The sequence below is a fragment of the Crotalus tigris genome, unplaced genomic scaffold, assembly GCF_016545835.1.
Source record: "Crotalus tigris isolate CLP2741 ecotype Arizona unplaced genomic scaffold, ASM1654583v1 scf7180000018301.7375997, whole genome shotgun sequence".
NCBI classification, from domain to species: Eukaryota; Metazoa; Chordata; class Lepidosauria; order Squamata; family Viperidae; genus Crotalus; species Crotalus tigris.
The window spans coordinates 6,190,421-6,203,750 of NW_024096931.1; the positions used below are offsets into that span (position 1 = coordinate 6,190,421).

The following is a 13,330-nucleotide window of genomic DNA, read 5'->3' on the forward strand; positions in this document are numbered from 1 at the left end:
AATAATAATAATAGTAATAATAATAATAGTAATAATAATACAGTTGGAAGGGACCTTGGAGGTCTTCTAGTCCAACCTCCTGCTCAGGCAGGAAACTTTGAACACCAAGATGGGTGGCATAGAGAGGGAGGGGAAGGAAGGAAGGAAGGAAGGAAGGAAGGAAGGAAGGAAGGAAGGAAGGAAGGAAGGAAGGAAGGAAGGAAGGAAGGAAGGAAGGGATGTTGGGCCAGTCACCAGGAAACTGTGAGTTCTAATCCCACTTTAGACATGCAAGCTGGTGGAAGGTAGGAAGAAATTGAAGGATCATCAATAATAATAATAGCAGTAGTAGTAGTAATAATAATAATAAAAGTTGGAAGGGACCTTGGAGGTCTTCTAGTCTAACCTCTTGCTCAGGCAGGAAACCCTACACCATTTCAGACAAATGGCTGTCCGGTCTCTTCTTAAAAACTTCCAGTGTTGGAGCATCCACCGCTTCTGGAGGCAGGCTGTTCCACTGGCTAATTGTTCTCACTGCCAGGAAGTTTCTCCTTAGTTCCAGGTTGCTTCTCTCCTTGATTATTTTCCACCCATTGCTTCTTGTCCTGCCTTCAGGCGCTTTGGAGAATAGCTTGACTCCCTCTTCTTTGGGGCAGCCCCTGAGATATAAGTTTTCTTGCCTCTTTTGAATTTTCCATACAGCTTAACAACAGTTTGTTTAGAGACCATTCAAAGTTACAACAGCACTGGACTCTTGACCATTTTTCGCACTTGCGACGGTTGCAGCATCCCCACGGTCACATGATCAAGATTCGGCCGCTGGGCAACTGACTCGTATTGATGGCGGTTGCAGCGTCCTGGCGTCACGTGGTTCCCTTTTTGTGACCTCCTGACAAGCAAAGTCAGTGGAGGAAGCCAGGTTCATTTAACAGCCGGGTTGCTAATTCAAGAACTGCAGTGATTCACTTAACAACGGTGGCAAGAAAGGTCGTAAAATGAGGCAAGACTCACTTAACAAATTTCTCGCTGAGCAGCCTAAATTTTGGGCTTGCTCAGTTGTGATCGTATGTTGAGGACTACCTGTATTGTTTGTATGCTTCTAGGTTTTTTTTATTATATAGCACTCAGTCCTCTGAAGATGATTGGCGTTCTTAAATATGATAGATTAGTTGACAGACAGACACATATATATATAGAGAGAGGGGGGGGGGAGAGAGAGAGAAGGGAAGGAAGGAAGGAAGGAAGGAAGGAAGGAAGGAAGGAAGGAAGGAAGGAAGGAAGGAAGGAAGGATATATGATAGGATGGATGGACGGACAGACAGGTATAAAATAGAGAAAGAGAAGGAAAGACAGATAGATAGATATAGATTATATATATATATATATATATATAGAGAGAGAGAGAGAGAGAGAGAAGGGAGGAAGGAAGGAAGGAAGGAAGGAAAGATGATAGATATAGGATGGATGGACGGACAGACAGGTATAAAATAGAGAAAGAGAAGGAAAGACAGATAGATGGATGGAAGGAAGGAAGGAAGGAAGGAAGGAAGGAAGGAAGGAAAGATGATAGATATATGATAGGATGGGTGGGTGGACAGACAGATATAAAATAGAGAAAGAAGGAAAGACAGACAGATAGATATAGATTTTATATATATATATATATATATATAGAGAGAGAGAGAGAGAGAGAGAGAGAGAGAGAGAGAAGGAAAGAGATGATAGAGAAGGAAAGAGATGATATATGATAGGATGGATGGATGGATGGATGGATCTTTGAAAGTACATCCCTTTTCTCTTTCCTCACCTCTCCTCTCCACCCATCCATGAGCTTTCTTACTGCTACCTGCAACTTTAATTTGAAAAAGAAAACATTAAACAAGAGTTTCCATGTAGAGAAGATACTGTAAAGCAAAGAGAAATGTTTTACGAAAGCTAGTTATTGCCTGAGGCTTATTCCTAATTGAAGTCCACAAACTTTGAATCCTCTTTGGCTGTTTTCACCGCTGTGTTTAGTGGCACTTTGTAGTTTGACTTTTGAAAGTAATTCTTGCACGGTCCTGACTCTGTTGTCTTAACAATTTCTAGCCCTATTACTCTTTTTTAGTTAACATTCCTTGGATGCCTCTCTTTAATTTCTTTTAATCCTCCCGGTCTAGCCTCTCCATCTATAGTTAATCTCAGCGTTGTGATTTGCTTTGTGCTGATTGATGACTGTAATCAAGGCGATTGCTTAATAAATAAACATCAGAAAAAATGGAAAGCTCGTTTGACTTCAGCAGCTCTTCCCCGAGAAGTTCTGCAAAACTCTTTGCAAAAAGTTTGCCTCCCTCTCCTATAACGAACCCAACTAACAATGGGCAATCCTGAATAACTGTATAAATGGGATATAGCACCCTCCCCTCAGTCGGATTGTAGGATCCCACATCAAACTGTAGATCACGCCGTGACCAGTTGTAAGCTCAGGGCATCTACAGATAGTCCTCAACTTACAACAGTTCATGTAGTGTCCGTTCGAAGTTACAACGGCCCTGGAAAAAAAGGAACTTAGGACCATTTTTCACACTTACGACCGTTGCACCCTCCCCACGGTTACGTGATTTACATTCAGATGTTTGGCAACTGGTTCATATGTATGCAGCCTCCTGGGGTCCTGTGGTCATTTGAGTGATCTTGGGACAAGCAAAGTTAATGGGGAGTTCCCTTCACCACCAGGTGACCAATTTAACAACGACAGTGATTCCACTGAACACATGGGGCAAGAAAAGTGGTCAAATGGTGGTGGAATATTCAAAGAATTTTTAAAAGGAGGGTAAAATTTACTCCGCAATTATTTTTACTAGGTATTGTTATTGACTGTGATGCTAAGGAGGTTATCAGCCGCTAGGTTGTTAATAGGACAATATTGGAAGAAGGAATCGCCTACTTTACAAGAATGGTTTCATACAGAAATGGCAAAGATTTCGGCTTTCTTAAAGGAGCAATCTCAAGAAAAATTTTTTGCGGTGGTCAACATAATTTGGATATGGAAAAATATTATTTAGCCTTTTTATAATTTGTAATGATTGGTATTATTATTCCCGTCTACTTTCTTCCAGTATATATTATTCCTATATATATTATTACTGTGATTTTTATTATTATTATTAATTATTTTATAAATTGCAAATGTTATTTTTAAAATATTTGTTAAATAATCCTATATTCAGTTCTGGGAAGTCGGGGGGGGGTGGGGTGGTTGGGGAGGGGGGGGTGGATTTTTATTTGTAAAACTTTTGAAAAATTTCAATAAAAAAAAAAAAAAAGAAAAGTGGTCAAATGGGGCAGAAACTGATTGAGCAAATTTCTCACGTAGCAACATCAGTTCTGGGCTCAACGGTGGTCGTGTAAGTTGAGGGTTCCCATCCCAGTCCTGTATCTGATTTTTTTTCCACATAAACGATGTTGCATTTCCAGGATTAGCTTGCCTAGGCACGAGTATCTGAATACAGATCTCCTTAACATTATTTTTTTTCTCTCTCTTTTTAATCTAGGTCAGTGGTTCTCAACCTTTTTAATGCCGTGACCCCCCAACCGGTCGTAAGTCGAGGACTACTCAACTGGTGCAGCACCGTTTGCAGATTGGGACTTTTGGCGGGCTCAGCAGGGCAGAGACAGCCTGGACAATTCCTATTGGCTTTTGAAAGCCAATAGAATTAGACTCTATTCAAGAGAGTCTATTCTATTGGCTTTCAAAAGCCAATAGAATAAAAGGGAGTAGCACAGCTAAGGAAAAGGGGGGAAAAAATGGCGGACTGCGTTGTTTGGTGACCCCCGTGAAATGGTCATTCGACCCCAAATGGGGTCCCGACCCACAGGTTGAGAACCACTGATCTAGGTGAGGGGTTAATGATATACTGCAAGCCCATGTCTGATAGGCCACGCCATAAATAACCCCCCCCCCTTCTTCCTTGCCCTCTGCAGCAACACTACATGGACAGCCAGATTCCTTGTCTCTTTGTGGGCTCCAAAACTGATTTGCCAGAAACATCCCCTCCGCACGGCCTCTCCCCAGCCGAGTTCTGCTACAAACATCGCTTGCCTCCCCCGTTTTGTTTCTCCTGCGTCAGCCAGGAACTTCTTACCACCACAGTCTACACCAAACTAGCCACGGCTGCCACGTTTCCGTAAGTGTTTCTTCCTTGATTCCGAACACAGAGATCTGTGTTACGATCAGAGGATCTGTGCAAATAGTAATAGCACTTAGACTTATATACCTCTTCACAGTGCTTTATGGCCCTCTCTAAACGGTTTACAGAGTCAGCCTGTTGCCCCAACAATCTGGGTCCTCATTTTACCGACCTCGGAAGGATGGAAGGCTGAGTCCACCTTGAGCGGGTCAGGATCGGAAGGAGGGAGGGAGGGAAGGAAGGAAGGAAGGAAGGAAGGAAGGAAGGAAGGAAGGAAGGAAGGAAGGGCAATAGCACTTAGACTTATATATCACTTCACAGTGCTTTACAGCCTCTAAGTAGTTTACAGAATCGGCATATTGCCTCCCAACAATCTGGGTCCTCATTTTACCAACCATGGAAGGATGGAAGGCTGAGTCCACCTTGAGCCAGTCAGAATCGGAAGGAAGGAAGGAAGGAGGGAAGGAAGGAAGGAAGGAAGGAAGGAAGGAAGGAAGGAAGGAAGGAAGGAAGGAAGGAAGGAAGGAAGGAAGGAATAGCAATAACAATAGCCATAGTAATAGCACTTAGACTTATATACCGCTTCACAGTGCTTTACAGCCCTCTCTAAGCAGTTTACAGAAGTCGGCATTTTGCCCCCAACAATCTGGATCCTCATTTTACCGACCTCAGAAGGACGGAAGACTGAATCAAGCTTTTTCGAACATGTTTTATTTATTAGTTTATAATATAGAATACAAAAATACAGAAGAAAATAGTAGGAAAATAAGGGAGGAAAAAGGGAAAGGAAAAGTGTGGGACAAGGAGAAAAAGAAAGAAAGAAAAGGCACAGCCCTTTTGCGTGTGTGTGTGTGTGTGTGTGTGTGTGTGTTGGGGTGGAGAATCCATTATTTATATTCCATTCAAACCAACAACCGCGCTAAGAGCAGGTTGATCTCAGTCCTTGTATTCAGAGCTTGCTCTCCTTCTGTTCCAGTTTTTAATCATTTCTGATACATCCTGGAGAGGAGAGAGAGGAGGGGGGGAAGGGGGTCCGTGTGTTAAAAGAGGAATTTGTAGTGAAGGAGAAAAGAGGAGTGGGTGATTCATAACAGCCATTCCTTCAAAAGGGTCTAATTTTATCTCGGTTCTTTTAATACTCAGAATGTCCTATTGCGGAAACATATCACAGCCTGGGCACAGATGCCAAAAGCCAGGTTGTCCATAAAGACCACACAGGTAGCCCTCGACTTAACGGCTGCAATTGAGCTGCAAAATTCCTGCTGCTAAGGGAGGCATTGGCTGAGTGAATGTTGTCCCATTGTACGACCTTTCTTGCCACAGTTGTTAAAGTTAGTGATGTAGTTGTTAGATGAATCTGGCTTCCCCATTGACTTTGCTCACCAGAAAGTCACAAAAGGGTGAGTTGTGTGTCCCCGGGACACTGCGGCCGTCATAAATAACGAACCAAGCTTCTGAATTTTGATCCCTGACCATAAGGGATGCTGCAACGGTCCTAAGTGTGAAAAACGATCATAAATCACTTTTCTTCAAACGGTCACTGAACAAACTATTGTAAGTCGAGAACTACCTGTATTGAATGTGAGGACCTTCCTCCTCCTCCCCCTGCTCCTCCTCCTCATTTTATCCCTCCTCTCCTCTTCCTCAACCCCCTTTTCATGCCTTTTGAGCACAGGCTCAGCGCATTTTTGTTCTGGATGGTGTGATGCAGAGAAATGGCACCCAGTGAGACAAAGAAGCCCATCCTTTCCCATTGCACCCACTGTAAATAAAATACCCTTCTTTAGAGGAGACGCCGCCTCCAGATACAAATGCCCTATTTAGCTCTCATTTTCCATTTTCATCCAGTGGGCCAGTCTTTTCTTGTCCTCCTTGCATTTGTCTGTTCTTTCAAGGCCATTAAGCGTCACAAAAACAGGGCATTGACCTGAATAGTTACAAAGCTTGGAAGTGAATGAAATTCTGGAAGCCGTTGGAGACAAAGATCTGCAGCAAGGCTGCTTTTCCATCGCTGCTGGGGTCTTCTTAACAAGGGCAGTGGGTCACATCTTGACCATTAAGCTGGTTGCCTCAAAGATGCTATTTTGGGTTTTTTAATTCAAAAGGCAACCGGGCTGTTTTTTCTTGAGGGAGGAGGAGGAGGAGTAGAAAAAGGAGGAGGAGGAGAAGAAGAGGAAGAGGAGAAGGAGAAGAAAAAGGAGGAGAAGAAGGAGAAGAAAAAGAGAAGGGAGAAGAGGAAGAAGAAGAAGAAGAAGAAGAAGAAGAAGAAGAAGAAGAAGAAGAAGAAGAAGAAGAAGAAGAAGAAGAAGAAGAAGAAGAAGAAGAAGAAGAAGAAGAAGAAGAAGAAGAAATAATTGTTTCACTTCTCATTCAAGAAGCTTCATCAGTTCTGATGGCGGGGAGATGGAAGGATAGGTACTGACAGTTGAGACTGGGTGATAGGGGGATGGAAGGGTTGTAAATCTTTGCAGTCATCTGGTCGTTAGTACTCTGAGAGTTGTTGAGGCCACTTGAGGGTTTATCTGTGTTCTTAGGGTCACCTGAATCAGGTGCAATTGGTTGTAGAATCTTCTTGGAACTGCTTCAAGGGCTACGTTGTAAACTGGAGATAGGCGGCATTTTATTCTTCCCTCTCTGTTGAGGGAGGGGTGTTCAGTTCTAACATAGATGGATTCTTTTACCCCTCTTTCAAACTAATGGTCCAAATATCCAAAATGTGGACATTGCTGTCTTCAAATGTTGGTTGCCCTTAGAGACCGAGTGCCCAAACTGCAACCCAAAACCCACTTATGCATCGTTGGGTACCGGGTGGGTGTGGCCCATTGGCTGGGTGTGGCCCATTGGGTGGGTGTGGCCCATTGGGTGTGCATGGCTGCGATGGTAACAGCAGACTGGGTGGGACTAAAAAGTTCAATCAATCAATTCCAACTTTGCAAAAAAAATTTTTTCCCGCAAGAAGTTGAAATTGACTGATTGAACCTTTTTTTTTTTGTACACGGCGGCGGAGGCCTAAACCAAAAAGGTTTTATAAAACCAGCTGAAGGCCTAGGACTGGGGCAATGGTGCGCATGCCTACAGAGAGGGCTCTGAGTGCCGCCTCTGGCACCTGTGCCATAGGTTTGCCACCACTGCCCTAGCATGATTTTTCAAGCTGCTCGTAATATAAGCCCTACCCCCCAAATAAGCCCCAGTTTACAGTAGTGTTGTGGTTGCCGGGTTGTGTGTGTGACCAGCTTAATGTTTCTCTCATTGGGAGGTACCTGTGGCGGCCTGGACAGGGCTGGGGAACGATCCAGGGGTCTCCAATGGAGAGGGGTGGGACCAGAGTAGGCTGTCCTGGGCGGTGGGCTCCCGGCCCAGTCCAGCCCTCAAGCTTCTGGGCCGCTGGGACTCCCCCACCACCACCCAGCAACCACAATACTAACTTAAATACGCCCGTCGGCCCCATGCACTGGCTGCCTGCTGTACATGAAAACATAAGACATCACCCCCAAAATAAGCCTTAATGGTTCTTTTAGAGCAAAACTAAATATAAGACCTGATCTTATTTTCAGGGAAACACAGTAGCATCCCTTATTGGCTTTCCTCAGTCACTTTGATCAACAAGATCTACTCTTCTAGTTTTGTGTTCAAAAATCCCGCAGCACTTAACCCGTGCCTCAGATTCGCTCCGAGGTTCACCTTCAGAAATAAAAGAGTGGCAAAGCGTTCGAGTTGTTGACGAGCTCTGTTGGGCTGGCCCCAACTTGCTCCCAGGGAGAGGACGATCCTTGACTCCATAGCTGTTAGAAAAGGCACTTTTACTAGAGGCGTTGAGTGCAGCTTGAGCAAGGCAGGCTCTGAAGGAAAACCACACAAAAATCATATTGTCCTGGTTTTGACAGATGAAACTCTTCAAAGAACTTTGAGGCATTGTTTACCTTAAAGAATCTTTATGGGAGTAGCATAGCTTCGGCGCTAACATAGTTGAAGCCAAACTCTGAAATCCCCTCCCCTGAACACATAGTATCAAAGCATAATTCCCTCCTCTAATTTACAGTCAAATAAATCATATTCTCCAATTAGTTTGAAATGCAGGCTTTCCCTCCATTACTCCATCCCGCCATTTCTTATCATCTCTTACTTCAAAAGCCCTGAATTCACACACTAATATGATATTGTTAAGTCTTAACTAACTCCCATCACATTCCTCTTCCTCCTCCCCCAGTATCATCTAATTCTAAGAGGAAAGCATAAGAAAGAAAAAGGCTGCATCTCCATATGTTGTCAAAGCAAGAACATCCAATGTTAGCAGCATTGACATCCCCAATGTCCAAAGCTCTCCCCCCTGGAAGAGCAGCACAATCAGGTCCCATTCCGATGTTTGGGAGTGTGGTGCCTCCAGCGCCATAGCAAATTCCTTTCCCAGGGCTGTCGTCCTTGAAAAGGAGGAAGAGGGCTCGTTTTAGCACCTCCAGTTCTTGTCAGTGTCCATAAGCACCACCCCCAATTTCCCACAAGATTCCTTCACACCTCCAGCACTCTTCCCCTCCCAAGTGCCCCCTCCCCCGTTGGTTATGGCAGTTCCTCCCAATGTTCAAAGAAGGCGAAGAGAGGCAGCTGACAAGCTCCTTAATTGTGACCTCGGGTGTCAAACGCACAGGATGAGGAACGTGTAATTCTCTCCGATGTCCTCAAGCCACATCTGCTCCCTTTCTCTTGCAGGCATCTGAACGACATCGAGTTGGGTGCTTCGTCCTTCTGGATCCGGATTGCCTTGGGAGCTGCAGTAGCCACCATTGTGGGAATCAGTCTCTACAAAGCAGTGATGAAGAACAAGTAGAGGGCGGCGAGGACACGGGACTCTCTCTTTGTGTTCCTCTCTGCTCTAGGTTGTATTTTTTTTTTCCACCCATGTCCAAGAAACCAACTTCATTTGCCCCGAGCACGTTGCAAGACCCGGAAGAAGTGTGCCAGGGGAAGACAGAGGCCATCTGAAGGACATTCCACCCCCTTGGCTTCTGCCGGTGGGGTGGGTGAGTGTTGCAGACGGGGCTGGACGACCACCGTTGCACCAGCATCAGCAGAAACCATCACCGTCAGCTAGCCGGCATGGGCAAGACTTGCATTTTTCTCACTCAGGGAATGTCCCCAGTCCTGCAAGCCATAGCATGAGAGATCTTCTGGGCCGTTCAGCTCCTACAAATTATCTTAGCTTCCCCCAGTTTTTTTTTTGTGTTTTTTTTTTTAAAAAAAAACCCTTTTGGCTGTTCGTCAGAAGCTGAAGCTCCTGCAGTCTGGTAAATGTTTTTAAATAGACGTGTCTTGGGGAGAGCTGAGGCTGTTGGCCCTCTGCAGTGTCTCTGGATCTTCTACTTCATCTTCTTGCTTGGAACGATGCCTTTGAGCTCCTGTGGGGGGGAAACTACGAAGCTTTCTGGGACTTTCTGAACCCTTTTTCTAAAATGGGATGTCGCCCAGGTCCTCTTCTTGGGGGCGGATCACACACAGAAGAAAGGAATCTCCACGGATATGGAAGGATGGAGAACTATGATTGACCTTCTCTCTGGATAACAAACATTAATCTTATTGCACACCCATGGTAAGGCACCTGTGTGTTTTCTGGGGCAGCTTGGAAGCTTCTTTCTGTCACTTCACACTCACTATTCAGGATTTGGGGAGTCGTGGGAGGTTGTCTGCTCCAGCAACTGGGGAGCCAGTTGAGGAAGCAACTTGGACCTGTCCCCCTTACCACAAGTATTCTTGGATCCTTATAGGAACACCCCCTCTTCGTGTATTCAGCAATGCAGCACGTGGAAAAGTAATACGTGATGGGGTGTTTTTTACCTGCCACTTCTTCCCCATGCTCCAGGATTCTTCCTGTATCTTAAATTCTTGCTTGGAGATAGGAGGGGAGTAGTATCAATGAGGCCCCCTCTGATGATGGATCTCTGCCACGGTGGTCTAGCAGGTTAGGGCTCCTTCTCAGAGCCATCTTCCAAACTTTTTAACTTTGCCTTTGGCTCCAAAACTGAGCTGGATAAATACGTTCACAATTCAAAGGGGGGAAAAGCCCCCAGGTTTTACGCCGTCCCATAAACATCTCAGAAAGGACTTATAAAAGAGAAGAATGATTTGTCTTGTTTTTTAACTTTGCAATTCTTGCACACTTCAACAATTGGTTCTTTTTTTTCTTCTGAATCCCTTCTCTGCGCCTGCAACTTGGAGCTTCCCATTCTCAGCCAGACCGTTGTTGGTTTTAAGATGGCAGCCTTCTGTTGCTTTGATGGAGCTCTGTTAAAAGTCCAGGTTACCCCACGGGCCAGAAATGCAGGGGGCCACTATGCAGCAGACCACATGTGGGGAAGCAGGAGGCAGCCACCTCCACGGTCGTGACCTCTGCCACCAAGTCTGTGAACTGAAATACATCAAAAACTCTGCAACTCGGTTGCATCTCTTATAACCCCTAGGCTAACGTTCGCTTTTCCTTGTAAGGTGGTTTTAAGGTAGGTTAATTTACTTAAGAGAAGCTCCGCTATTGGTCTTAATGCCAAGGAAATAACTCCGTCAGTGTTCTGCTCCCGTTCTTGACCTCATGTTTTTCTACATAACTTTAAACAAGTATCGTCCCCACACTGTTTTTAGATCCTCACCTTTCCCCTTTCTACAGGGATCATTAATTCAGGCAGTTGTATAAAGGGCTTTGGGTAAGACGCAGTCAAAATAGGCTTTGGGAACTCTTGTTTGCATTTATTGTCCTTTTTTTTAAAAGAAAAAAACTGCTTTTCATGTTGCCAGCAGCTGGCAAGTCTAAACCAGGGGTGTCCAACCTTGGCCAGTTAAAAAAAACCTGTGGCCTTTTAACTCCCAGAATTCCCCAGCCAGCCATGCTGGCTGGGGAATTCTGGGAATTGAAGTCCACAAAGTCTTCAACTGGCGAAGATTGGACGCCTCTGGTCTAAACCATTGTTCACCAGTACGTTGTGTAATCAATGGAGAAAAAAATCGGGGAAACAGAACTGGAGGCGCCCGTGGGCACCCTATCTGGATGGTTACTAGCCTTGAATCTTGCTTTTGAAAAAGACCTGATCTTTTTAAAAGGATCTAATCTGGATCTTTCATGCTGATGAGCAGAAAGAGAACCAGATAGGGACCATGAAACAAGGTGTGGAATATTCATGGTAAATACCGGTAGCGGGGGGGGCACTGCTCCACCTGGAAAGGAAGCACATTAGGAGAAACTTAGAGCGACTTTTGCAGAGCGTTTAAAAAAAAAATGGGGTTTCCTCAAATATTTACTTCTTGCACTAGAAAGTGGCCTGGACTAGGCCCAGCTTTATGACCTTTGCCCCCGGGACCTCAACTCTTAACACAGGGCCAGTTTCAAAAGAAATGGTCCTTAACCCTCGCTGATCTGAGTGGCATAGTCCAGTCGTACTGCATGTGGACTCTTTTTTAATCCCTTTGGGATTCCCTGGAGATTTCCAGATTTCCCTTTGTACCCAGAGATGAACTCAAGGTCAATTTTAATATTTTCGTCTTCTTCTCCTCCTCCTTCTCCATCACCACTCCCACTGCATTTGTGGATTCACTACCTGGAGTAAATTCTCAGCAGACATCTTTGCAGGGAAAGCCTCTTCACCGAGCAATGGGGTGGTTCTCCCCCAAGGGGGTCCCCTTAGGCTACATCTCCGTTTAGTCGCTGCTGTGAACCTGAATAAATTTTTATGCACCAGATGGTTGCAGACAAAAGACAAATTCTCGTGTCTGCTTTAGTGGGGGCTTTGGCTTGGGAGATAAGACAAGGAAAGGGCTGTCTCTGGATATTTACAGCTTTCATAAATAATGTCCATCTGTACCGGCCAGCCTGCTGTTATATGTCTAAAATGGAGCGTGGATTCCGTAATTCAAATCCCAGGCCCGTTAACGATTTAAAAATAGAAAACCCAAATGGATAGCTTTACTGCTAGCTTTCTTGAAAGGCAGGCAACCTTTTTAAGACACGCATGTAGGCCAATCAAGGGTTTTAAGACGAAGCAGCCCGATCACCAGGTCACCATAAAAGTAAAACCGGAGAGCTTTTTATGTCTTTGGGTGCCTAAGTTTTAAAGGTTTTGAGGTTTTCGTTTCAATCAAAAAGTGCTTGTAAAAAGCCATGTGCCCAGATTTAAAACAGCATCTAAAATTAAGTGGCTCTACCCATTTTAAAAACCGATGAGTTGTTTTGCTCCGGTGAATGCATCAACGATTTTACGTTGGCAAAGATCCAAGGGAGGCGAGAAAGCAGAGAAAAATCAAGCAGAGGTTGAGACAGCCATTTTTCTTAGAGCTACCTTGAGAAAAGAGATGGATAATTACACAAACTCACTTTTAGAGTAGGGGTGTCCACCCATGAAAACTTTAAGAACTTTAAGACAACTACCACTCCCAGAATTCCCCAGCCAGGATATCACACAGAAGCATTGCTTGTGCAGGGTCCGTAAGATTATCTGGGACACTACACATCCTCTTCACAACCTGTGTTCCTTGTTACCTTCTGGGAGGAGGTGGCTCCGTAGTATCCGTAGCACAACATCCAGATTCAGCCACAGTTTCATTCCATACAGCATTAACCTTGTGAACTCTCAAGCTTCCTCCTTCCGTTATATATTCAAGATGGACAGTGTTTAATATTCATTTGCTACGTATATGTAGGGGTGTGGGTCTATACGTATGTTGTTCATAGTATCTTTAGGTGTGTGTCATGTATGTGTTTTACTTTGAGAGCGGGCAGCTTTCATTTTTGATGTGTGCCGTTGTGCCCCCATGCTGACTCAGGAATTCTGGGAGTTGAAGTCCACGAGTCATAAAAGAGCCAAGGTTGCCTACCCCTGGTCTAACCCCATGAACTAGGTCAGTGGTGGCGAACCTATGGCACGGGTGCCAAAGGCGGCACTCGGAGCCCTCTCTGTGGGCACGTGCGCCGTCGCCCCAGTCCTAGGCCTTCAGCTGGGTTTTATAAAACCTTTTCACTTTAGGCCTCCGCCGCTGTGCGCAAAAATAAAAAAAGTTCAATCAATCAGTCAATTTCAACTTGCGGGGAAAAAAAAGATCTTGCAAAGTTGGGATTGATTGATTGAACGTTTTAGTCCCACCCAGTCTGCCGTTACCACCACAGCCATGCCCACCCAATTGGCCACATCTAGCCAATGGGCCACACCCAC

General features: G+C 44.9%; 1 protein-coding gene across 3 annotated transcripts in view; it reads left to right on the forward strand.

The window, feature by feature from the left end:
- The window catches only part of RHOT2 (ras homolog family member T2), a 36,994-nt gene extending 25,115 nt beyond the window's left edge, over positions 1-11,879 (forward strand). For all 3 annotated transcript variants that reach the window (XM_039349848.1, XM_039349847.1, XM_039349849.1), the window contains 2 exons: positions 3,943-4,145; positions 8,853-11,879. In XM_039349848.1, coding sequence (XP_039205782.1) covers positions 3,943-4,145; positions 8,853-8,970 — 321 coding nt within the window. In that variant the 3' untranslated portion in view covers positions 8,971-11,879. The remainder of the gene's footprint in view (positions 1-3,942; positions 4,146-8,852) is intronic.
- Positions 11,880-13,330: the final 1,451 nt, after the last annotated feature.